The sequence below is a fragment of the Balearica regulorum genome, chromosome 1 (genome assembly GCF_011004875.1).
Source record: "Balearica regulorum gibbericeps isolate bBalReg1 chromosome 1, bBalReg1.pri, whole genome shotgun sequence".
In the NCBI taxonomy this organism is placed as follows: domain Eukaryota; kingdom Metazoa; phylum Chordata; class Aves; order Gruiformes; family Gruidae; genus Balearica; species Balearica regulorum.
This window is the reverse complement of record NC_046184.1, coordinates 187908833-187936236: the sequence shown is the minus strand read 5'-3', so window position 1 is coordinate 187936236 and position 27404 is coordinate 187908833. Positions and strand designations below refer to the sequence as shown.

The 27404-nt window shown below is 37.1% G+C and overlaps 1 protein-coding gene across 1 annotated transcript; it reads left to right on the top strand.

Moving 5' to 3' along the window:
- The first annotated feature begins 798 nt into the window (after window positions 1–798).
- On the top strand, window positions 799–25979 carry LOC104643403 (RCC1 and BTB domain-containing protein 2). Its single transcript, XM_010312705.2, has 12 exons — window positions 799–906; window positions 3713–3871; window positions 4358–4508; window positions 6605–6771; window positions 7445–7603; window positions 9098–9205; window positions 11185–11327; window positions 13101–13291; window positions 17384–17510; window positions 18568–18704; window positions 19323–19453; window positions 23317–25979. Exons 1-12 carry the CDS (start codon window positions 865–867, stop codon window positions 23455–23457), a joined length of 1656 nt encoding a protein of 551 aa, XP_010311007.2. The 5' UTR covers window positions 799–864; the 3' UTR covers window positions 23458–25979.
- Window positions 25980–27404: the final 1425 nt, after the last annotated feature.

Here is a 27404-nt window from a genome sequence, read left to right as displayed (position 1 = left end):
CTCCTGTGACCAGCTTGTAGTCAGAGTTTTACAGACATTTTTCAGTGAAAAATAAACAGATTAAACATCTGGCATTCCTCAAAGAAGATGATATGTAGAACTTTCTCACTTGTTGCATAGAAGGTGCTTGCACAGCTTCAGAGCTGCTTACTCATTTTTGCAGTTTTACTGAAAATTGACTTGCATGGCTTTATGTTAGGAAATAATTCAAGGATAGTAGAGTTCTGCATGTTTATTTGGGAAGAAACATCTGATCTGAAAATCTGTTTCTATTGATGATTCACATCATAGAAATGAAGTCATTTACAGGGCTGGCAATATTTTCTGAAACAGAGTGAGTATTTTAAAAATGCTCAGTAAACCTGAACAGACCCAAATGTTTTTCTAACATTGGTTTTCAGAATGGAACTGGAATATTTGAAGGCTTAAGCCAGAAATGAAAAGCTCCAACCAGTGTACTTTTTCTTTGCTGAAAGAAATGTCTTGGAAAATTACATCAGCAAGGTTCTAAATTTATTTTTACTGCAATAAGACGACACTGGAGTATTGCATTTAATAAAACTTCTTCCTTTCCAATCATAGTCTGATTAATTTTACTACTTGTTTGCAAAAAATGTTTTGTCCAGGCATTATTTGTTTAGGTAAGAATACAAAAGAGCAGAGTCTGTCTAACTGATCACTGTACAGTTCAATATAAAACCAAGTGACTGAGCTTTGTGTTTCTTGTTTTCTCACCCCACAGAAGCAAATACTTCTGGCTTAATAGTAAATGTCTATTGTTCCGTAAAGTATTGCTGCAGCAATGTGATATGATGATTTTAACCACAGTTCTCTCTCTGCAGGGGAACACAAGGACAAATCCATATGGAGGATGAATCTCCTCCTTCTCAAGGAGTCAGTGTCAAGGTCAGAGTGTGAATTTGTGTTGAGAATTCCATACTGCTCTACTCAAAAGGAAGAAACTTGGTTCTATTTAGCAGTAGCTTAGTACATGCTCGTAGCTTTCAAGATAAACAGAAAACTGAAACTATGGATGGGAAAATTATACTAGTGAAAGACATGTTGCTTATGTGATCCACAAAATATTAGAAGAACAATATATTCATTTTAATTAGGTTGAATTACTCCTTTGGCTTACAAGGCTGGTTTAATTTAGTATTAAGTTCTAAAGTTGTATGCTCCAGCCTAATGTTTCAACAACATAAAGTTGTTAGAATTAACTTTTGTAGCATAATTTGATGTGAAAACTTCCTCCTGGTTTTCTCTTTTATTTTCTTTGAACGCTCTGCATATGAAACTTAATGAAACATCATTCAGATTTTGCGCTTAATGATGATGACTTTTAAGATGATCTGTATGACAAATAAAACTGAATAACCAGCTTTCAAACTGATTGCTGAGGTCAAATGAAGCATAGAAGTATTAGGAATTCTTGAGGTGTAACTGATACAACTTTGGGATAGGTAGCTGGACAACATGAAATCTCAAATTCTGGTCTAATTCTGTCTTTTGTGACTTTGTGCAATATAATGAGAGAACTGATCGCTTATGGGACATAAATATTGGCAGGCTGATAGTTCAAACTTGTTTTTTGTGGTTTTGGGACAAAATATAATGGAGAAGTGTGAGAGGGGAGAAAATCTTGAAAGATGAGAGAATATCTCTTACTGAGTTGAATGTAATAATTCCAAAGACAGGATTTAGATTATGTATAATTTTACCCTGATAAAGTTTGTTGTTATTTCTTTTGTTAAAAAAAACCAAAACCGAAACAACCCCAAACCCCAGTATTATAAGTGTTTCCTTGGGTGCTTTTTATAATAGTGGATTTTTTTCCTTCAGTGTATTATTTTAGTGTTAAGAAATGCTACAGTTTGGGGTTTTTTTAACCTGTTAATTATGAGGGTAGAGCATGAGTGCTTTGGAGAATGAGGTTACAGAAAAAAAAATTTCTGTTTAAGATGAATGCATTCTGACCCACTGTGCACTTGGAATTTAGAGCCCACATTTTAAAGAAACCAAGGTGTTACTCCACTAAGGGAATCTGTACCATTGCAGGATACCCTGACTGTCCTTTTGAACCTCAGGCTTCATCAGTCTTGAGCAAAAGTGGGATGCAGTTTTGTTTGTGCAATTGGAAGACTAGTCTGTGATGCTTTCAGTATTCATTATCATATTTTAAAATAACTGCCTAAAATCCTCCATAGAATTAATGCTAACTTCTTCACATAAAACAAATTGTTCTGCAAACAGCAGGTGAATGAGGCCTGATTCCATATGGATTCGTCTTTTATGACCCTGCTATGTGTCAGGGAGGACAGCATTTGCTAGGGTTGGCTTGGACCTGCTTGCTTGCTGACTTATTTCATAACATACAAGTCTGTCCAGCTGCGTACTGCCAAATGGGTTGTGTCAGCGGAATCTTACTTCCCTTTCACTTGCAAATTTGGCTGAAATTGGTCAGTTATTTGGTGGGAAGAGATGGGGAAAGAACTAATGTCATCAAAACCACAGCTTTTCTTTAGGGAAGATGACCAACTCTCCTTTTCCTTTTCAGAAGTGTACTATAAAGAAATGTGTGGTTAATTGCTATTTGTTTATAGATTTTAATTCAGGATTAATTTAGGGATTTTTTTCTTTAGATTCAAACATTATTTATGTTTCTGTGTACATTTTTTCATAGTAAGTGATGCTAATCAAAAAACAATAGTCTTATGACTGACATAACGTGTTTCAGCCTCCAAACTAGAATTTATTCACGTCTTTTTTTCAGAGGTAGAAAAAATTATATTCTGTAACAGATCATTTTGTAAGTCTGCTACTTGCTAGAAATAAACTGATGATGCCATTCTCACTGTTACGTGGTGAACTACGTCATGCCTGTGATATGCAAATTCTGTTCTTCTTTACCTTCTGATGTGGCAAGTAATGCTGCTTTTCTTTCATGTCCAGAGCCTGTTTTAATTTCAGTAAAGAAAATTTGATGCATGCTCCATGCAAAATTTCCTATTAAATTTTGATACTGCAACATTTTTCTGATTTATGCTGTACTAATGCAGTAGAAATGTTGTGTGAGATTCAGACATTAGCTTGACTAGTTTTAATGTCTGGAGAGATCTTTTTTCCTTTAACTAGTCATTTGTCCTTGGCTAAGCTGGAAAAAGCTTAATTTTTTTTTTTTATTTTATTATATGTCTAATTACATAAAATGCAAATATTCTTAGGAAGTTCCCAAAGATTCAACAATTGTTGAAACACAGAAGTAAATTTCAGAAGTAAAGGAGAAAGGAAAAAGTTTCTCAGGTTTTCTCAAGTTTCCATTTTCAATGCATGAAAACAATTGTGTACATTTTTCAAAGATAAGTATATTCTTGGGCAGATTTTTTGTGGCTTCTCTTAACAGTAGTTTTAGCATCAGAGGAAAAAACACAAATTACTTTCAATTTTTGAATGTATGCTTTACACTTTATGTTGGAATCCTCTACATTGAATTCAATAAGCTAGCAGTTATGTTGCATGAATATAGTGAAAATATGAATCATATTATAGTTTATTTGTTTATTTTAATGTTTTCCCTCCAAGTATTGTTCTAGAATTAAAATACTGGTTGAGAAAGGAGATGGTGGTGTTTCTCTAAATTTATCCTTTTTACTGTGCAAAGGTATACATTTCTCTCTGTCTAGGTATTTGATGTAATTTTTTATAATGTCAGGTCTTGGAGGCAACATTATTGTCAGCCCTGAAGATGCTGGATGTTGGGAAATGGCCAATTTTTTCTCTCTGTTCCCAAGAGGAGCTCAAGTTAATTCGTCAAGCCTGTGTATTTGGCAGTGCTGGTAATGAAGTTTTGTATGCAACTGAAAATGACGAGGTAATTGTCCAAGAGTTTGTATGAACATGACATATTTAGTCATTTATGTATCAAGTTATTCTGAAAGCCAGTACTATGATAGCATACCTAGAAAAAGTTGCATGCAAAAATGCCTGATCATTTTGATTGCTACTAAAACATTTTCAATTCAAATTAATGGCTTCTTACCAGAATCAGAGGATAAAGAGAAGATGGAGTTAGACATTTCTTGGAGGTGTGTAATGACAGGGTGAGAGGCAATGGACACAAGACAGATGAAATGTGGAAAATTCTGATTCAGTATTGGGAAAAAGAATTTACTATGAGAGTGATTAAATCATAGAAGGGTTGTGAGATCTTTTCATTGGAGGTGTTCAGGACTCGACTGACATGGCCTTGAGTCAACTGATCTATTTAGACCTTTGTTGAGCAGGAGTTTGGACTAGTTGACCTTTGAATGTCCTCCATTCCAACCTAAATTACGATTCTGTGATTCTCTTATAACAGGTTTTTGTGCTTGGCATGAACTGCAGTGGGTGTTTGGGAACGGGTGACATGCAAAGCACTATTGAACCAAGGAGGTTAGATTCTCTATGTGGCAAAAAGATAGCCTGTCTGAGTTATGGAAGTGGCCCTCATGTTGTTCTTGCTACAGAAGGTAAAGTATGATCTGAATATTGCTCTTTCAGATATGCCCACTTTAATTAGTCCAGCAGGTGTGAAAGATGTGTGCTGGTAATGTAAGAGAGGAATTGGGATAGTCATTCTGGGCTGTCAGGTCCAATGTATTTTCATTGGTGAACATGACATGTTTGCTAGCTGTGTTCATAGCTGTTTCTTTTCAAAAGTTTTTCAAGCTCTGCTTTGATCTTGTTATTACTTTTGGAAGTTTGGGGTTTTTTACTTTGCAATTAAGTTTGAAACTTCTGATTGCTTTTTAAATGCGTTAGTGGCTACATTATGCCCGTATGTTCTTGTGCCAACATTGTCCTTTAGCTAAAATGCATCTTTTCCCTCCTGTACCTATTGGATATGCTTTAAAGACCAGTTATATTGCCTCTCAACCTTTTGCTTTCTGTTGCATCATTGACACTATTATCCACACCATGCTAGTGGCCCTTCTGTTCATAATCAAGTATGTTATTATCGAAGAAAAATGACTAATACCGTGTTCCCAGTGAGGTTCTGTTTTAACATCATCTGACTGATGATGTTAAAATTTGTCTCTCTTCATTAATGAGAAGAAATCTTTTTGAGTAGTCTAGATTAGATGACTGAAGGTGGGTGAGGGGAATTGTGTTGTAAATATGCAACGACTTTATATTCAGTTGCATTCCACTATTTTCTCCAGTCTTCAAAGTAAACTGTTCTGGATGCTGTTTTTATATGTCTCTGTATTCTTCTGAGCTTTGTTGCTGGCAGATCTCACTGATGCAGTCATACTCCTTACCCAGATAATGAACTGAAGAATTGTAAAAGAATAGGTCCAGAACTGATCCTTGATGATTTTTACTCATAACTGCATTCACATGAATAACTTCCATTCAGCACAGCCTCTTCTAATCTGCCTTTCAGATGGCCCTTTCACAATTCTCGTGTTAATTACTGTCATTTCCAGTTTATGTTGCATGTTTTTATGTGGGTGTTGCACCTATTTACTGAAATTTGTATTCTCGTGTTGGTGAAAGGAAGAGAAGGTTGTTTGCTTTTGACAGGATAAAGTCATTGGGTTTAACCTGTTACTGTAGAGAAATATTGGTTTAGTATAGCACATTTTGCCTTTGTAGTTCTGAGGGAACCCTTCTTAGGGTTAAGGAGTTTGACGATCTCTTTAGAAATCTGATGGAGTTGTATGTCAAACCTAGCTCTCCTGCAATAACAGTGTAATTTATGTATGTGATGATGATGATGATAGACAAAATGAATGTAGAACAACAATTCTTCAAGTCCTGCACTACCGTAACTGGAGAACACTTGATTTAAAACAGGTGAAAGAAAAGGTGTACAAAAAGGTGTTAACATTATGGATAACTGGCCAATATACGTACATTAAAGAGAATCAGAAATACCTGATAATATCTGTACTCTACTGATTGTAAATGCTTGGGAACTGCAAAAAGTGACAATCTTCATGTTTCCCTTAAACAGCAGCATTTTTGTATTGCCAGTTGGAGACAGAATTTTGCACTAGGTGGACCATTGGACACCCAGTCAGGCGTTTCTTGCATTCATAATTTTACTAGCATGTTTCTCAAAATACAGGACATGAATAGCATGTTTAAATAATAGTATGTTTATTAATAAGTAATAATAAGTTTTTTCTTACAAGCATCTTCATGTATATTATAAAGGAATGAAAGCTTGTTGTTTGAATTTTCCAAAGTGGGAAACAGCACCAGGGCATAGACAAGAAATTTTGATTGATTGTCAGTAACAAAGAAATTGAAATAGGGACTCTTGACTCTTATTTCACCCTTTTCTCTTCTGTATTGCACTGTCTCCTTTTTTTAGCTATATGATTTCCTTTACTAAGATTAATGTGATACTATCCTTTTGGATTTGTGATCAACATTATGTTAAGGTGGCATTGGTATGTCCATGGGCTTAAGAGCCCTAAAGGACACATGTATATATATAACACATACTTAAAAATGTATATTGTTATTGAATTTGACTTTTCAGTTTGTAATTTTATGTTGTGTACTCATTGGAAAAATAGAGTTTTTAAACCAGCTTTTTACATTTTTATTATAGAAGGAGAAGTGTATACATGGGGTCATAATGCTTATAGTCAGTTGGGCAATGGTACAACAAATCATGGTTTCGTTCCCTGTCAAGTCTCTACTAACTTGGTGAACAAGAAAGTCATTGAAGTTGCCTGTGGCTCTCATCATTCTATGGTGTTAACATCTGACGGAGAGGTGAGAATAGCTGGAATAAATCTCTCTTTTCTCTTGATGAAATTCACGTATGAGAGAAAAAGGAAAACATTCTACACCTAGACCATTAGACTTTGCTTGTTGCTATCCTCACATTGCTGATACAACACAAATACTCGATAAAAATGGAAATGCAGAACATTGATTTTTGTGCCATGTCTGCTTGTAGTAAGAAATTATAATTTCTTTGTAGAGGGCAGCCAGTTCCTTCCTATACTATACTGTACTGTGAATGCTTAATGGTGCTAAAGCTGACATTAATATACATCACGTTTGTGTAAGGAGTTCTACCTACCTAAGTAGAAAGTTTTCTGTCATTTACTTTGAGGTGCCATTTGTGTCCAGTTAGCCATTCTACTTTGGCTTCTGGAAAACTAGCAATGAATTCTTCCAGCATTAATGTAACTGTCATCTTTCCTCTTACCTTTGATTGGAGGAACGTGAAAGAATGGGATATATAAATATTATGAGTGGCATGTTTTTGATAAAAACAATTGAATTGTAAACCTATGTGTCTGCCTAGATCTTTAAAAGAATATATCCACTTGAACTCAAAATACAATTTTTTTATGCGTATAATTTTTTTTCTTGCTTGAATATGTACTTTGAACTATATGTTATATAGCCTTCTTTTATGACAATTTTCTTACAACAGGTGTACACGTGGGGTTATAATAACTCAGGCCAAGTTGGATCTGGTTCAACAGCTAATCAACCGATTCCTCGAAGAGTTACCAGCTGCCTACAAAATAAAATAGTAGTTAATATAGCTTGTGGACAGATGTGCTCTATGGCTGTGGTGGAAAATGGAGAGGTAAGAAACTTTAAGTGAATTTTCTGGCTGAATTTTATTTTATGTAGTATCATGGGATGTAGATCATTTCAAACTTGTCAGTAATGAGCTACTACTCAGAAAACAAGTATACCTTTCCAGACTCTTTCAAATCTACCTGCTTATACTGCTTATAAAAACCTTTGTCATAAATTGTCCTGCACATTCTGACGTACTTAAGCACATCTTCCTATCCATGCTGATTATGGTTTCCTCTTTAGAAAGGAGGTAGAGTGGAACAGGGAAAATTGTTCACTAACATTTGGTTTATGGCTTTTTGGTCTATGAGATTACTCATAAAATTTAGCAGGTATTATTTTGTATCAGCTATTGAAGTTGGCTTTGAATTGAAGGAATTCAAGTATCAAATTTCAAATTTACTTGAAAATACAGTTCTGAAGTAAAAATAGCATTGTGAAGGTAGGATAGGGAGATTTTTACAAATTTGGGGATTAAATCATATTGAATCCATATATGTATGCTTAGCTTTTCATACTAGCCCATTTTCTCCATGTAAAAATAACTAAGTTTGTATCACCGATTTACTGATTTTTAGAGCTGGTATTACATTCTAGCAAAAATGAAAGTGCTAAGTAATATATTACCCCACCAGTGTCTTTAGCATTCAGAGAAAAATAAATTATTGTCTATACTAGAGTCTTAAGTATCAAGAATGTGAGAATAATCAGTGAATGCTATTTTAATTTTCAGAACTCATATAGCACACTTCATCTCAAGAAAAAACAGAAAAGTACATTGTGTATATATGTTCTACAGCAGTACTCTTTGAATCCCTCTTACATATTTTTATCCTCATTGCAAAGATACAAAAAGGTTGTAGTGTTCTTGTTGTTTTAGTTCATGAGAGCTGAAGATTTTGGGCAGCCTATATACTCTCCAGCTCCATTGTTCCAAGCGTTTCAGTTTAGACCTAAGTAGTTGTTGACTGTTTGAAGTAGAACATATGTCACTGAAATGATCAGAGCTTAGTATTTTCCCTTTTTCTTAAGTTCAGCATAAAGCTGCTAACAGCCTACTCAAACTGTTGTGCATAGCTTCCAGTTTATACTTGTTTTAGCGTGTTTTCTTTTCTGTTAGAGGATTTTTGAATGAGAAATTAGCTCTTTGACAAAGGGAAGTATTCATGCTGAATTTGCTCCGTGCTGGCAAACAGTGATATGAATCATCTGTTTTCTACTCCTCGTATTAAAATATTGTATTCTTACATAATCTAACTCTTAAAGAGCAACATGAATGTGGAGGTTTAGAGTTTTGGAGGAGCACGCAGTTGGTATTTTAAACAGAAGCAGCATCCAAAATTTCTGATGCAGGAAAACATACCTGTGTGTATACATATATATGTATGTATCCTTAGGTGTGGGGGGGTCAGGCAATGTTAAAGACAATTATTATTGTAACTCTTTCAATAGAAGTAGATAGTAGCAAACAGTTAAAATCCCTGTCCCTGTTTTTAAGGTCTATGTCTGGGGTTACAATGGTAATGGCCAGCTTGGACTGGGCAGCAGTGGCAATCAGCCAACACCGTGCCGAATAGCAGCTTTGCAAGGCATTCGTGTGCAGCGGGTATGTGTGTGATGCTCCATGTCAAACTCTTTATGAACAACTGAAAATATGCTAGGACATATTCTACATTTATAGGAGATAATCCTTTATCTCTTTGTTTAAAGTGCGATTTATCAGAATAAAAACATGTATCTTAAAATGGACCTCTGTGGAGTTCAGTGGGAATTGTGCCATTGACTTCAGTGAGGTCAGGATTTTACTTACAGAGAACTAGGGCATTAGAAATGTTTGGTCTTTTTTTTTTTTTATTCTTTCCTGTGAAAATTAAAAAAAGAAATCCTGTTCTTTTAGTAAATAAGAGAGTCTTCTTAGGCTACCCCATTCTTCATTAACCCCTGTCCTCTTTTCTGGGAAAATGCTGCAGTTCAGCGTTTTGTCTTCCTAGCAGACTGAATATTACTTTTAGAATTGACTCCTGCCATAGTGACTAACTGGTGTTTGGAGTCTGAACAAATTGTCTCCAGCTGGTTTTGGTCAACAGTCGGTGTGATTCCATGGTTGGTCTTGATCTTGGGTGGTTATTACACTTTACCAAATAACTGGGCTGCCATCAGTGTAACTAGCAAACTGATAACTTCTTTTTCATTTTATGAAATTTATATTTTAAGTAACTGAAGAACTGATACAGAAAGTTTTAAATGGATTTATCCAAAATAGAGGATACTGTCAGGAAAATGACACATTCTGCTAGAAAATATTGGTCTTGTAAAACAGTGAAAATTTACAACAGTTTTGAACTTTGGACCATATTTATTACATTTACTCAAGGAAGTTAGGGATTTTTAAAATCTTTTAAATTAAACTAATTTAATTACATAGTTTTCCGTTCAGTTCCTAGGATGTAGACAGTAGCTTGGCTGGTAACAATTGCTGTTGGAGAATAATGTAATAAAGTGAATATTATTTTCCCCTGTATTTATTCTCCTATTTAGAGAATATGAGACTTAGATCCTATTTCAGTCCACTTCATTTGCTTGATATCAATTAATACCAAGTTGTAGGCCTCTAATCAGTAAATAACTTAAGGATTTTTTTCATTTAAAGCACATCACATGCTTTGTGGATGGCAGTGAACTACATGTAGTTATGGTACAATCTGGCAATGCTTTGCCGATTATATAAAGATGCATGAGCTAGATTTGAACAAAATAAATTGGTTATTGATAGCCATCTAGCTACAATAGTGTACATTAACTCGTGCAGAGCAAGACTGTTGCTGGTAATTTTGCCACTGTCTATCTGTATGTGGGGCATGTGCTGCATATATAGATTGTAAAGTGTGTATTCAAGCAACCTTATGCAAGGTGCCTGAGGAGGCAGCTCAGCAGGACCGAGTGGGTTTCCACAAGAGAGTATGAGCTGACACAGTTGCGTGCTGCCATCAAGATGGAGAGTTTCATCTCTTCCCTCTCTTTCCTGACTGGCCGCTCCTGTTGGTTACCTTGTGTGGGCACCAGTGGTCATCAGGCCCAGCTCTGGAGAGTTTCCTTCCAGTGATGTAAGTTATCCCAGCGGAGGGTCTGGTGAGCACAAGAACTAGCACAGGGAGGGGGCAATTTTGTGTGGCTGGCAGGCAGGGAAGTGAGGAGTAGATAGGGAGACCTCACCTGTGGTAAGCTATTCACGTTGGAGCAGTTGCCCATAGAGCAAGGTCAGCACAATACAGACGATCTGCCTTTTTCTGCATTTTTTCCTGCATACTGTTCATATTTGTCATATAGCTTTCTTACTTTCTCAATTTCTAGCTATTATTTCACTGTACTCTTGAGATTATCTGGCAGAGTTCCTCACTGATACTTTTTTTCTTCAAAGTCACCTCATCTACTTTGCTTCCCTTTTTAATAAACTTACCTGTATTTGTAATTTTTGTAATATTTACACCAGTATAGAATCAATAACGTTATAGCATAATGTGTATCTATCTGTATTGACTTACTGTTACATAAAAATGAGATTTTTCTTTTTATTATTCCTTATAGGTTGCCTGTGGCTATGCACATACATTAGTGCTAACAGATGAAGGTCAGATTTATGCTTGGGGCGCCAATTCATATGGCCAGTTAGGTACTGGGAATAAAAGTAACGCGTCTTACCCTACAACAGTTGTTGTGGATAAGGACAGGTAATACTTACAGTCTTGCAGTCAGACATTAGTTGGCATACTCTAAGAAGAGCTACAGAAAATTATGGCATTTTTAATCTATTTTTTTGGAAGAAAAACCCTATAATTTTTTGCAATGGTTCTTCTGCTAAATGTGAACAGAATTTTCACTGAAAGTGCTTGAATCTACCCCAAAACCATCCTTGTGAAAGAGAAACTGAATGTTCTGAGCCTGAAGGTGCTATTTTCTGCTTCGGCTCACACTGTACTTTATAGGCCTTAATTGCAATTTCTCTTCAGTGGTGTAGTTTCATTGTTTGAAGTGAATGATAAAAGCTTTATTGTCTCTGAATCTAAATTGTATTTTAATATGCTACTTTTGACAAGAAGTACACACAGAAAATGTGAAGAGTAGACATCTGCAATTCATGATATTTCTGCTACTAAATCCGGCTCGTAACCCAGGAGAGAGAAAGGGAGGAGTACTGGTATTGTTGCCTGAAAATTAAGCTTAGATTTTTACAAGTTAAATATTTTCCTGTAAGTTCTTGATGGGTAGTGGGACCATTTTTTCTATTGCTAATGTAAAGCCATGTATATATGTGGCCGGAAATTTGAATCTATTCCTTACTACTGAGGTCTTGATTTTGGCCTCCTGGTGTGAATAATAAGAAAAGTGAGATCTTCCTCTTAGACTTGTATCTGTGTACATTATTGTTAAGGAAGAGGCAATTCCTCTCTGGTGATGACACATGACCTGTTTTTTATCATTGCTATTTCTTTATGTGTGTTTTGTGCTTTTGCTGTAACCAAAATTTTTCCAGCCACTTTGGCTGCAGTTAAAATGTTACCACATTTCAGTACAAGTTTTAATGTTGTATGCTGCCTTTCCCTTTTGTTGGACAGAATATGCATTCCTGGTGTCAGTGAGAATATTGCCTCACTAAAGTTTGCAGATTTGTACATACAGCTTTAAACAAGTTCTTTCCAAGCTATTTTCCCCAGGCAGCTGGGAAAACAAGCAAACAAGCAGTAGCTCAGACTGCAAAACAGTGGGTTGTGTAATGCTGTACGCAGTGGGAGTTTTGAAATCCTAAATCAACTTTAGGATTAGTGAGATAGTCTAACATAGCTAAAATACACTTAGAAACAGCTTTTAGTGCTGTTTGCTTCTGATTTTTAATTTTCAAAGGGAAAGTCCATTAAATGTAAGTAATAATAATTGTATAAGTAATGACACTTCAGTATTTTAATTAAAAGAAATATGTTTAAATTGTTGGTTTATAACTGTTACCAATAAGCAAGCAGGAAAAAGCTTTTCATTAACTTTCAATTATAAGCCAAATTAAATTCTTTCTTTTTTTTTTTTTGAGACTCCTGCTCATTTCCTCCTTCATCTTCTCCAAGTACACGTTCTCTACAGCTTAATGTAGCCACTCACCTCACTGCCAAGCACCACCAAGGACATTTGGAGACTTGAAACTCATCATAGCTTTGTTTGAGGGAGCCGAAGGGATCAGTAGAGCATGTGCTGCAGCAGTTATACCAGTGTCTCCTCACTCCCAAGATGCTTATTCACTGAGAGACTTTCTCAGTGCGCGCTATTTGAAGAAACATTGATAGCCCTTTTAATTTTGCTGTGTGTGATCGGAAAACATCCTTGCAATTGGAAGCGCACGCATGCTTACAAATATGTTTTGGACCAGAGAAAGCCAGGAGGTAGTGAGCTGCTTCACTGCATTTTGTTCTTATGAGAGTGACTTGCTTTTTTTCTTTGTTTGCTTGTAAATTCAGAGTTATAGAGATTGCAGCCTGTCACTCTGCTCACACGTCAGCTGCCAAGACCCAGAGCGGCCAGGTGTACATGTGGGGCCAATGCCGTGGGCAGTCAGTGATCCTTCCCCACCTCACTCACTTTGCCTGCACTGACGATGTGTTTGCTTGCTTTGCTACCCCTGCCGTTATGTGGCGTCTTCTGTCAGTAGGTGAGCTTAAATATTTTTTGCTTTGACGTCTTCTAAATAGAATCATTAGTGCATAAAACAGTGCCTGTATTTTAAGCCTAAACTTAGTTTCTTGTACAAATTTATACTGGGAAGCATAATTATCATCATATATTACATATATGTAAATGGTAATATGGAATTATAAAAATTGCTAAGGCCTGATGGCAGTGCTAAAGGATTGTTTTATTGACGTGATTTATCTCTGTGGGAAAGTGCCTTGGGTTTGGGGAGGGGTTTTTGTGTGTAACCACTGAATGTTACTGTAGAATGGCCACGGGTAGAGAAGCTGAGTTTGAATTTGGAGACTTCAGGGAGCCATGCAGAATGTTTAGGAACCCTGAAGCTTTCTTTGATGTCCTTAAGTAGACTACTAAGAACTGACAGAACCAAATTCCCATGTTCAGAATTGGCCACAGGCACTTTAGAGTTTCATCACAAGTGTTCATGACCTGGGCTTCTGAAGAGACAAGTTGCTGGATCTCAGATATTTGACTAACATTAAGGTCTGTCTTGCTGGCCTTGACTAGAAAGAGTTAAGTATATAGTATTGTCTAACAGTGAGCTCATTCTTCAGCTACAAATTCAATTCCATATTGGTTGCTAGTAAAGTTACTGGCTTTGCTGACCTAATCAAAGATGAGACTCTTGAGGTTGTCTGTAGGTGTCATCTGGGAGTTTAAGCTAAAAGCTAGAATGCAGCAACTTGTTAATTTGTAATTTGAACTGTACTGAGTCCATCATGCTTCCATTCCACTTCTGTGCTGCCTTTGTAATTGCCTTTGTGTTGCTGTATGCTTTTGTCTGACAATTGTAGAACACTCTTTGCTCCCTTGGTGCCTGCTGGATGCCAAAGTAAGGCAATTCAGTTAAGAGTACTCATCTTTCAGCTTTGAGAGACTAGAGGATTAAATGGAGAGTCCTGTTCCCAGTAAACTGCTTTGCCAACATTTATGTTTTAGGGCACAGTCCAAAGACCCCATTTTCTCTAGATTGAAGCAGTTGTGCTTTCTAGGGTGACTTGTTCAGAACGGTAAGATATATGCTTTATTACTGTGGAAATTCATAATATTCCTAATATTTGCCTACTACTAATTAGATGTAAATTGTGCTACTGCACTGAAATCCCATGCAATGGGGTAGTTCATTCCATGTAAATATGTGTTTGTCAGTTTTAAGTTTTACATAAAAGTATCTGTAGTATGTTCAGATTTTTCTTCCATAAGAATTGGTTATTTTAGGAAGGAAATGGGACATTAGTATATGTAGCTTAATCATAAATTCAGTTATAGGTATCTTCTTATGTATATTAGCAGGGTTCTGGGGCTCTTCAGCTTCCATTTCTTCTTGCTCAGTTAAAATATTACTTCATGCTATCAGAATTTTCCTTCCTCTTTTTCTCTTGCCTTTTCTTCTCAGTTTAGTGCAGAGTATTGAGGAATTTTTCAAAAGAGAGTGGAGGAAGGCAAGAAGCAAAAACTGCCTCTTTCCTTATTTTGTTCCTCACAGAGAAGACAACTGCTTGAGTGAGACTGAAACTGTCTGCTACAGTTTTTCAGTGCTCATTTCTGCAAATTCACCTTTTATTATTTCCTTTGCAAATGCTGTTTTAGGTCAGAAATGCTGGTTTAGGTCAGCTAAAAGACTCAAGTGGGATTATATATGATCATTCATGTAATTATCATCTTTATGCTGAAGACTTCCAAGTAACCCATTTATTAATAAGCATATTGCTCATTAATACTCATAGGTATTCACTTTCTTAACACAGCGCGGTTAAGACTACATTCGTAACTATTTCCCAGCACATGTTTTATCCCCACCTTCATTGTCACTGTGAACAATACATCCAGTCTCCTTGCACTGCTTCACACCTTGGGAGTCATTTTTGACTGTAGCAGCTCCTTTTATTTTTGGTTTTTGACCTTGACTTCTTGGTCCCTGTAGAAATAATGTTGCAACACCGTAGCAGCATTGTACCAAAGCATGAGACAAAACCTTACAGGAGGAAAAGGTTATTTTATTTTTAAACAAAAAGTAATTCCAGATACACTTTCAAACCCACATTTTCCTATGTGCCAAGTGTCTGTCCAGCATTCCAGCACTAAAATGTGTATTGAGGTGATCTGAGCACGGTTCCTTGTGATCACACTGATTAAAGGATGCTGTCTATCAGACCCTCATCATGTCTCCTGGATTCCTTTTAGTTAGGTGACTCTGTGCTGATTTCAGATTTGCCTTTTTGCACGCTGTAGGAGCTGAGAGTGACTAGGCTTTTCATCCTGTCCCACCTTGGCCAGTCGTCGGGACTGACTCGCTGTTGTTTGTCTTCTGATCTACATGTGGTGAGAATCATCAGGCAGCTGCATCCTATGATCTTAACATCTGCTGGACTAGGTGCCACAGACATCTGCCACGCTTACAGTCGTTCTCCATCCGTTGTATTCTGGTGCTTCCACACCCAGGCATTCCCATTCATGCTCTGTTTGTGGCAGTTCTAACTTTTCTATTACAATTCTTAGGACTGACTGCTAAAGAGTTTTCTTAGCTTTGTGCCTTGTCAGTCTGACCTGCCTCTTCATCTCCTTCCTCTGGGTCCCCCTTCACTGCTTTAACCAATAAAAGCACCTATTTTCCCTCTTATAATGTCATAACTGACCTCACTATATTCAGTTTACCTCTTCTGGCTGCAGAAGTCATCTGAAGATGTTTATTGGTGGACATCTGAGTTGCCAGTTAACGTTGAAGAAAAGCTTCAGTTTTGCATTGGTTGTTAAAATTATTACTTATTTGGATAGCAGAGGTCTGAATAAACAAACCACATTGTACGAAATAAGAACTAACAAATTATTTTTACAGTATCATTATTTCGGAAGGATTTTTAATTATCATTGCATTGGATTTCTCCCCCCCCCCCCCCCCCCCCCCCAATCCTTATACCTGTAATCCAACACACTTCGATAATTGTTGCCCTAATTGAGTATACCGGAACATAAGTGACATTCTCTAAATGAAATGAAAAATAATTGTGCTAAATAAAGTGTAACAGTATCAAACTATGTGTGTTAAGCTTTTTCTAGAGCTTGTGGTGAAGGTCTTTCCGTTTCCAGCAGAATACCATTCTTATTTTTAACTTGATAGGTTACAGGACCTAGTATTTATGTAATTTTCTATAGAGAACAGCTTATTTACTGTCCCACAAAATTTGTATAAACCAATAATGTGTATTTATATGGTAAGAAGACAAAATGTTTTCTGGATTAAGAATGAGGTTTGAGGGGTTTAATTTTTTAATAGTATTAAGATAATTCTCTGGGTCTAACAAATATGATGGAGATTTGGAACAGTTCAGGAGATAATAATTTGTATGCAGACAATGGATGACTTTTCAAGGCTGGCTGGTAACTTTATAATGCAAGTGTCACGTGCACTGTGGGATATGCCTACATGGGATGCAAACAGGAATGTGCAGACATTCACACTGAGTAACACCGTAAGTCTAGGGAAAACACTTTTTGAATAGGCTTCGTTGGTATTTACCTTTAGGGATATTGTACTAGGCGGTTTCACTGCAACCAGTATGTTGGTTATGTAATAGCTTTATTTCTGCTGTAAGATAATATCTCCTCATGGGAGTATTTTAGAAAATCTTACTGTGAAATCTTACTAGAAAATCTTAATTTTTTTATTGACCTTTTGGATATCTTATAATAACTAATACTTTTCACTTAGAATAATTCACTCAGTAATGACTGATAGCATTTGCTATCAGATGCGGCATCAAACTTCTAAGGCTGTGTTAATTTTTTTTTTTCTGACCTTATATACATGAGTTAGAGGAGTGGGACTAACTTTTTTTTAATAGGGATATTTGTTTAGAGTAGGAAACTAGCAAGGACTGAAGAAAGCTGCCCTGTATTTGCTTTTCTGGGTGTTCGTACTGAACACATAGTCTGTTGGGTTTTTTTACTAGGCTTAAAGAGATGTCGTATTAAGATTGTTAATTGCTTACAGATACCCAGGATCATGAGAGTTACTTGTATTACTTACTATTAATTCCCTTTCTTATTCTAGAGCCTGATGACCATCTAACAGTAGCCCAGTCACTAAAGAAGGAATTTGACAACCCTGAAACTGCAGACCTGAAGTTTCTAGTGGATGGAAAATACATTCATGTTCATAAGGTTCTTCTCAAAATTAGGTAAGGCACAAACTAGAGTTGTAATAGAAATGAAACTGTATAGAGTAGTCCACTGTGCTGAGTAATTACTGCTCAAAATTCTTGAGTTAATCTTACAAACTCTCTTTTCTCTCAGCCATGGGATTCATCTGCCGTTCTTCACTGTTACTCTCCTTGCTGCTTGGAATTACCAGTCATACTGCTTACTACCAGCCTCCTCATCACTTCCCTCCATCTGACGTATCCTCCTTCATGCTACCTAAACAGTCTTGACACTGTTTTCTAATAACCTTTTTCTGCTGCCTTCCCAGTAGTTTGAATCAGTTTTTCCTCCTGTACATGCTTGGCTTCCTCCACTGGGATGATTTGAGGGTTTTGTGTTTATTCTTGCCTTTCTTTCCTTCCACAGGACACTTCAGTTGTTTCAGCAGCTTCTGTAGTTGCTCTTCAGATTATCTTTTTTTTCCCCTTTTTTGTCAGATTTCTTATCCTACTTGTTTTAAACCTTCTTATCAGTGAATTTGAATTTTAAGCTAGTTTTTGTTTTTACAGCTTTTTGCAAGTTAACACCATTTTACAGTGAGATTTGACATACACAGATCTACAGAGTGATCACATAGTTATTAACATGCAGAGATTAGTTTGTTATTGCTGATGCAATTTCTACTAAGATATTCTAGAAACACTGCTTTAGATCTCTTCTGTCTGCCTAACTGCTTCTGCTCCATCCTCCTTATTGTTAGAATAGTTTTTTCTCTTTGCTATTTTCTTTCTCAAAGTGCTTGACTGTCTCATTCTGCTTATCACCACTTTTGTTGTCCTACTTTTGCTCCTGAATGCCTACCATAGGACATGGTAGAAGTGGAGCCTACAATAAACTGTTAATAACAGAAATAAAGGAAAATTCTGAATTATATATACAAGGCTTAAAGGAATTAACATGTTCAAATCATCTAGCTAGTGTTTGTGGCTGTGTATTTAGTCTGACTGGTTTATTTTTTTTTTACCAACTTCTTGTTGCAGGTTATCTTTCAAGCTTAACTCTTTACAGTATACAGTCTTCGTTCATGTTTTGTAGGTGTGAACATTTTCGTTCCATACTGAATAATGACGATGAAATTATAGAAATGAGTGAATTTTCTTATCCTGTTTACCGAGCCTTCCTGGAATACCTGTATACAGACAACATTAGGCTCCCTCCTGAAGATGCAATAGGTATTTACCATAAGTGGAAGTAGCTCTAGGTTACTGTTTCTGAAAAGTTCAATTTGTGTTTCATAACAGGATGAGGAAATCAGGGATTGTTAATTCTGGTTTTATTAGCACTTAAATCTGGAGTTTGGCATGTGTCAGGAAGAAGGGATGCAGTAGCAGGAAGCATGCCTGAGAAGATGAGTGCTGGGGATGCAATAAGATCAAAGATACAAAATGTTCAGAAAAAAACTCATTGTTTCTCCTATTAAGAACTTCTCTTTTTTCCTTCAAAAGGCACTAATGCCATCCTAAAACTTATCAGTTTGAGTAGCTGTGGTCATTTGATCATAAATAAAAAGGGAGCTGTTCCCCACATGAATTTAAGAGGATGTAAGTCACTAATTGATGCCTATGGTGAGATACAATACAGTGAACAAGAAGACAGAGCACTTACGTAGTAATAAAAGGCTCCCTTTTTGATATGTCTTCTGAGGACCTTTAAAAATGTACACATCATCTATGGGGAAAAAAATAGAACAAGCCTTTGACTACTTCACCCTAAAACTATAGGGTAATTGATTAATTTGTTAATTAGTATGTTTTGCACCAGGATAGTTAAAGCTGTGTGAATTTTCACAGGACTTCTAGATTTGGCAACACTGTATAGAGAAAACAGATTGAAAAAGCTTTGCCAGCAAACGATCAAACAAGGCATTTCTGAAGAGAATGCCATTGCTCTTCTTTCCGCCGCTGTCAAATATGAAGCTCAGGTAAGGAGAACTTCTTTTCAGGCAAACAGTTGTTTTCTGAGAATTAAACTGTTTATATTAAACATAACTGCATTTAACTGATGAGGCATGATTACTGCAGTTTCCCTTTCTGGCTTCCAGACATTGTTTTCCCCTTTTTGAGCTATTACAAAATGCAGCTACTGGTGTTTTCTTCCTGGCCTTTTGGCTTGCACCTGTGAGTCAGGATTCATAATCTGCTGCCTGCCTTGTCATCTGGCATGCAAATGTCTCGCTGCCCTTTACTACTCCCATCTTTGGATTTTATGTTACTTGTTCCCTTCCGGGTGAACTTCCTGAGTTCTGCAGGTGTCTGGTACAGTCATTCTGGTACCGCCTTTTCCCTGTAAAGTCCCTCCCTATTTACACTTGTGCGTATATAAAAAAAATCCACTTTTGCCATGTTGTTTACCATGAATTGCACTGGCATGCAACAAATTACCTATTGTTATTCCTCTCCCTGTATCCTGTCATCTGGTCTGCCCTTGGCTCTGGAATGTTTCACTAGCACTCAACCTGTTATCAGCAATACTGCAAGAGCTTTTTTTGTAAACAAATACTTTCAAAGATGTTTTCCTTTTCTCAACTTCTTCGTGCTATGCTGATTGTGGAAATAATGATGTAGTGGGTTTTATTATTCAAGAAGTCTGAGTATGTGTTTTACTTAGGAGCCATTGTTATAAGTGAGCATCTTAGTTGAGAAGTCCTCATCTTTCTGGTCAAGATTTTTTCTGCTTTATAAGAATAAAATTAATATAGCCAAATAGAAGATTACCTATTAGAAGAGTCAAAATATGTAGCCGGTAACAATGTTTTTTAAAAATACATGTTTTTTGCTTTTGCCTGGCTGTGAAATGTAGGATGAAGTTTTAAAGGAGAGGTAAGATGTGTAACACGACAGGTTGATAAACAGTTCCTGGTATAGGAAGCAAGTAGAAAGAAGGGACTGGGGCAAAATCTGAGTTAAAAATGTTGCAGTAGTCCGTGCTGTATGGCAGCAGCGTACTAGGTGAGATGAATTTGTACAGGAGTCGCAAAGAGGAGGCCAGAAGCCAGTGAGTTTTGTAAATCAAAAGAGAGGATAACATCAGATGAGTAGACCATGAGATTATCAGCTGTTGGTTACAAGGCCATTGTAACCAAGACATCAGTAACAGACGGCATGGACAGCTGAGGCAAAGAGGAATTGTACTTTCAGTGTGATGTGGTGGTAGAAGCCCAGTGTATCAGGGAGGACTGGAAAGGAAGGAAGGACCCAACAATCTGATTCTCCTAACAGCAGAAGTTTTCATTAAAAGTTTGGTGTTTCTCCTCTTACAAGCTTTTCATCAGTTTTGAACATCTCCAAAGTAGAAGTACCTTTAATTGACCTGTGTCAGGAGAAGTAGTTAAAGAAAAGTTAAAGATGCATTTAGATGTATTGCGAAGTAGTAAAATTAGCCTGGACAAAGTACTAGAGTTTATAATGGCTGAAACACAATAAAAGGGATTGGCTAGATGACTAAACATGCATTATCCTCTTCTTCCTTCTATGATTCAGTGTTTTCTTCCATATACCTAGTATTCTTTCAAAACATGTAATATTTTAACACGATCATCAAATGATTAATTGGTTCACCTGCCCCGGGTGCAGCATGTTCCAAACTCAGGAGTGCATTGTTGCCCTCCTCCCTACATCCAGAGTGCAGAAAGGGATACAGTAGAGCCGCTTCAGAGAAGTGCAGCAAAGACTTCTTTATCAAAGACTTCATTATCAAAGACATGGGATAGTCTCTGTCTAAGGAATTGTGAAGTAAACCAGCATCTTTTAGCGTACTACATTAATACAGTAAAAATTGGTTTGAGAACCACGTGCTGTGTATCAGCACTTCAGTAGAAAATTGTCCAAAGGATGATTATGGAAGAAGCCTGGTATTTTGGAAGTTTGAAAAGATAGAATGAATTCATTTTTTTGTCATTAAATGTAAACACTGCAAATGAAAGATTATAGTGCTGTGTCATCTGCCATTAACATAGCAAATTAACTGAGGACTGACTCGGCTACTATATGTATGTTAGGATTGAAAATGCTTGAAAATATTTTGTCCTATCCTCAGAAAATACAAAGCATTACTGCTACAAGTAATTTTAAAGCATAGGGCCTGTAGGGATAGGACAAGGGGTAGTGGTTTTAAAGTAAAAGGGGGTAGATTCAGACTAGAGATAAGGAAGAAATTTTTTACAGTGAGGGTGGTGAGGCACTGGCACAGGTTGCCCAGAGAGATTGTAGATGCCCCCTCCCTGGAAGTGTTCAAAGCTGGGTTGGATGGGGATTTGGGCAACCTGGTCTAGTTGAAGATGTCCCTCCCATGACAGGGCAGTTGGACTAGATGACCTTTAAAGGTGCCTTCCAACCCAAACTATTCTATTATACTACAATATTTCTAATATACACTGTAGAAAAATGTAGATTAATCATCTTCTATATAACAGAACTAAAAGTATTTTTTGAAACTGCAAAATTAGTGACCAGGATTCTATGATATCTGTGGTCCTCTCCATAGATCAGTACCAGAAGAGGCAGCTGCTCTTCATTTTACTTACTGTAAAAGTTTGCACACTGACTGTAAAGCAAACCAGGTTCTGGCAGTAGCGTTTCAGATGTCTGCTGAAAGTTAAGCTGCCAGTGTCTTTGATCTTCTATTTTTTTATTTCTCTTATGTCTTTTATTTCTTCTTCTATTCTTGTTCTTTTTTGTGCTTTTGCAGCACTTTTTGATGAGAGATACAATTTTCTTCTGTGCTTTGTTGCTGCCTTATTTCTTTTTAAATATTTTATGCTGCCTCTGTTAAAGCTTTAGTTACATCTTGACAGGGGCCATAGACTTGAAACATTCAATCTAAGGAAAAGCTTTCAAATGGAAATGCACAGTTATTCTGCTAAATTTCTTTCTACTATTAAGCCGTGGCTGCAATGTTTGTGTAGTTAACATAGAATAAAAATAGAGTGGATTAAGAGACCTCTTTTTGCTGTAACCCTTGAAGAGTTTATAGATCATGGATCATACTGCCTATTTAGACTTGCTGCTGGTTTCAGCTTTCCTTGCTGCAGAAGGTAATTCATTTTCCTTCAACAGCAAGTTGTTGCATAGGAACCAGCTAAAGTGGATTGACCCAGTGCATGGAGAGGAGGATTTGCCACTGTTGCGAGGAGTTTGAGTGGGCAAAATTTGCTGTGTGAAATCGTGGTTGTAGGGCTTAATGGCTTGTACCTATCCTGTGCTGAATATCTGAACATCCTCTTAACAGCAAGACCAGGACAAGACAGAACCATTATTGCTATCTCAGAATCCCAGTTCCTGGATAGGGATACACAATTCCTAGATTGACCACAAAAGGCACACGTATCTTAACATCCAGTTTGTGCTCAGCGAGCATCATCAAATGTTACATCATATTTTGCTTTTATTTTCAGCAAGACTAGGATATCTGCTGTTTTTCACAGGACTACTGCTGAATTCAGTGCAGGGAGGCAAAGCAAGGAGTTACTGATGGTTTCATACTTGTATGTGGGGAAAGTTGATGGTTTTACTTATTGCTAACTTTTCTAAGGAGCTCAGTAAATGTGATGGAGTTCTAAAGTCGATTTAGGTGGCTGCTCCTGTTTTCTTGGAGGGAATTTATTGAATAGTTTGCATGAACAAATTTCATCCTATCATTTGTGATCTAATCAAACTGATCAGAAAAGGGATTGGTAATGTGAACAATCTGGTATATTCTCTGCTAATTAAATGACAGATTTGGAACAGAAAAATAATAATTTTGCTATCAGTTATCATATGACAAATTACTTCAATTTGTTCCTAGGACTTGGAAGAATTTTGCTTCAGATTTTGCATAAACCATTTAACTGTTGTTACACAAACTCAAGGCTTTGCAGAAATGGACCACGACCTCCTGAAAAACTTCATTAGCAAAGCAAGCAGAGTGGGGGCATTCCGAAATTGACGTCTGACTACCACCAAGCTGAAGAGCACGTCCTTTTCCCTCCTGAAAATACTTCTCCTTTGGAGAACTTACCCATGGTCAGAATGTGCAAAGGTTTGGAAAGAAAGACTTAGTGTTCATTGGCTTAGGAAATGTGTAAAAGTCCGTTAACATATAGGTTTGTAAAGATGGCTACAGCATAGATGTATGGTGAGAGTTCGTTGCCAACAGTCAGAATTTAACAACAAAAATCTAATGCAGTAACTACCCTTTCCCACCTAAAGTCAATCAAACTAAACTATCATTATCTTGTCCGGTTTGAGGGGGTTTTTTTGTTTTTGTTTTTTTTTAAACAATCTGTGTTTGGATTTTATGGGACAGTGACCTGTTTGCTGCTAAAACTTTCATAGTATACTTTTATCACCAAACTAAGTTAATATGCATGCCATAGTGGGCTTCTTTTTGCCTGCTTTATTATCCGGTAAAGATACAAATTTGTTTTTCTGAACATAGGATAAAGTAATATAAATTCTTTAGGATGAGAGGCTTTCTGATTGGTGGGAGGATATGTTTCACTTGGTGGAGTGTAAATACATAAGCCATGAAGAGCTTGAGCTGGATGTTACAGTTTTGAGTTCCTGGCAGTTATGTCCATTGTTCTAGACAGAATGAAAAGTATTTTCTTTTCCATCACACCCAGCATGTTCCCTGGCACCCCAATGGTCCAGGAAATGTTCACAGTGTTTGTCTGGATGTGAATTATTGTGCTGTGTGTTTTGGTACTCAGAAAAACATCTGGTTGCTTGTTACCAAGAAAAAGAAACCCAAACAAAATCTCAAGGAAAGGGAGGTTCCACTTGAGGTTTGTTTATTCCTGCCTTACTATCTATCCCCAGATAGATCATCTTAAGAAAAAATGGAGAAAAAGATAGTTCTGAAGTGATAAATATGGGTCTTTCTTACAATTAAATCGTAAGAGTGAAGCTCACATTATTTTCCACATGGCAATAAAGACACTTTGTCCAAATACATTGTTTCAGGTTCTCCTTTGGTCAGTGCTGTGAGGTGACCATACCGCTTACCTTACATGCCTGTTTTAGGTGAGAGGAGTTGCCCTCTGGACACACCTCTGTCTCGTCACTGACCGTCGAGGGGACCGGATGGCTACAGTAGGGTAGATGCTTAATTTCTAACTGACTGAAGTGAGTTAAGATGAAACCCCACTCAGTGTTGCACAGGGGGAGGTTTGCCCCATTACAGAGGATGCTGAGCTCATGAAGCATTTACATGAATTTTCTAACAGGCAACTGTGAATTAACCCTGAGAAATTATTTCTTTTAAAATTTCGTCTGGGTGAAATGGCTCTAAAAGTGCCTTCTGTAGTATTTTACAAATGGAGAAGGCAAGAAGCTGGATGACCAGGCTCAGTACACTAATATAATTAGTCATGTGACCTTCCCTCAGATCCTTGCTGTGCCACAGAATCCTTCAATGACTTTTACTAATCCTGAAATGTGGTTTCTAAGAACCTGATTCTCTTAAATTATTGCAGCCTCATTTCCTCATTTCTAAAGTAGAAATAACTGTTCTTTATTATATTGGAGGATCATTTCTCAAACAATCCTGTTCCTTGAGGAGGATGAGAAGGAGAAGCACTTCCTCAGAGAAGATGAGAAGTAGTGAGTAGTGCCTCTCTTTACATCAGTCCCTGCGGGTGTGAGTGGAAGGGTGAGGCACGCAAACAGTAGAATTTACTTAGGAAGAGGGCCATAAGCAAATTATTTTGGAAAATGCTGTGGTAAAAAATTATTTGTGTTTGAGGTATTTGCCTCAGACTCTCACTAGAAATATATTGGATCTACTGCTAACGAGCATGTTCTGCCACCCCCTCAGTGATTAGTACAACTTCCTCCAGCAGCGTAAGTCCGTACTTCAGCAGCTGTGTCAGTATTTTGTATTCAAACAGAACTGGTCAAAAACTTTCCAGTACATAATGCACTTTCATCAAAACCGCAGCTTCCTTGGGGAAAAAAATCAGTTTTGATGATAGGTTTGTGTTGAAAAGCACTTGACTGAGGCACACAGATAGAGGTTAAAGCAGACAGTAAAACAAGATCATGGTAGAGCAGAACTTTTCTGCAAATCTTATATGATAATAGCCCAGCACTAATCATGCCAAAGGCAATTCTACATAAGCCAAGGCTGGGTAATTCCAGATGTTTTGGTTAAGGCAAGGATGGCTGGAGTGATGTTTCTGCCCCTTTCAGTCCTGGGCTCAAGAACTGCCAGATTTACCTGCCAGCATGTGCTTAGCCGTAGCAGCCCACAGAAGGAGCATGCACCGCCGCGGCCCAGCCTTTGGGTAGCACCTTGTTCTGGATCCTGCCCCAGGGACACGGCACTGCGCAGGCACCCAGCCAGCCTTGCTAGGAAATGGAACCTGTGCCGCTCACATGGGCCCTTTGGTCACTCTGGCCTTCCCAAGAAATGTACTATAAAAGGCCATTCTGAATGTTTCTGGTTTTTTACTTAAAAAAACCAAATCAAAACTGTAAGGGTGAAATGAGAGTTTTTAACTCAAGGTCTGATCAAAACCAGTCTCTGCTCAGTGAAGAGCCAGGTTCCCTGGAGACACCCCTCCATGGAGTGATAGCACTGAGCGTGATACAGCTCTCCTAAGCTGGCTTGAGTTCATAGCGCAGTAGTTCAACAACTCTAGTCAAAATGGCATGCTTTCTTAGCAAGATGGTTTTGGTTTCATATAGCCAATAGTACCAGGGTTTTTTCCAATTTATTTCCTTCCTGCTCATAATTTCCAATCACCTACTGTACCCATTAACTCCTAGTTGCAATTTCAGACTAATTGACAAAGCCTGTAATTTTGAGAAAAAGCATCTCTGGACTGAATGAGGGCGATTCTAAAGCTCCGGTGTGTCATTGTTGGCTTTTATTCATGCAGTGTGTATCATCAGCTGACCTATATGTGATAGCATTACATTCATAGAGACATTTATTTATTTAAAAATTTAAAATTTCATTTGCATGCACTTTCCTTGGCACTTAAAGGTCGATGTTTAAAAAACATACTGGCTTAGGTGGTTAAATGTGGCTGCATGTATATAAATATGTGCTTGAAACCCCCCGAGTGGGATGCTTTAGAAGAAATTAGGGATGCATTTTACCATTGTGAGATGGTCTGCAACAAACTTATGTTTGTGGATCTTGCAGGTTAAATACTTTATGAAGTATTTAAGTATGTAAGTATTTTGTTCTGTATTAGGACACCACAGACAAAAAGCTATTTGTTAAAAAGTGAAAATAAGGTCAAGAATAAACTGTATCTGGGGTTTAAATAAAGAGGGATGTTCCACTTTGTGGAAAGGGAACCGGGTGGATAACTTTCTGAATCAAATGGAATTTGAAAGAAAAAAGAAATGACAGGGCTAGAATCGTTTAAATGTTCTCTTAAGTTACTGAAGCTGAGCCAGCATTGCATTGTCATCTAGTACTCACCTGCAGAGTTTTGTTACAATGCCTGGTAACTATGTAAACTGGTGTTTTATGTGATCTGAACAGTTTCCATGGGCTTTCTTTGTAAAGCAAAGCATTTAATTACCCCATAGAGACAGGACTCACTGGCTATGACCTAATGATGTAGAAAGTTTACAGGCTGAACATAAAGTTATGTTTTGATTTCTTGTTTTTTTATAAACTTGCCTGGTTTTAATAAACCATTAATAAAAATGCCATAATATTTAAAAAGTATGAGTGGGATTTTTTTTTTTCCCTTTTTTAGTAAAGTAAAAATAAAAAGTAAAGAAAGTGTGACATTTGTAAACTGAGTTGACTACATAGTTAGTAGTGTGGGGGAAAAAAAACCCAGAGATAATGTTTCAGAGACATATTTTAGAGACTCTGTTCTTCAGGCAATAACTGCCACCAGATAAAACATTTGTGAGCAGAATGAA

What these genes read in the sequence shown, in the direction of transcription:
- LOC104643403 (XM_010312705.2), top strand. Translation starts at nt 865, where the DNA reads ATGGAGGATGAATCTCCTCCTTCTCAAGGAGTCAGTGTCAAG. An exon ending in AAGGCATTCGTGTGCAGCGG is followed by an intron (nt 9,206 to 11,184) that starts GTATGTGTGTGA and finishes TATTCCTTATAG; the next exon opens with GTTGCCTGTGGCTATGCACA. An exon ending in CTGTCAAATATGAAGCTCAG is followed by an intron (nt 19,454 to 23,316) that starts GTAAGGAGAACT and finishes ATTTGTTCCTAG; the next exon opens with GACTTGGAAGAATTTTGCTT.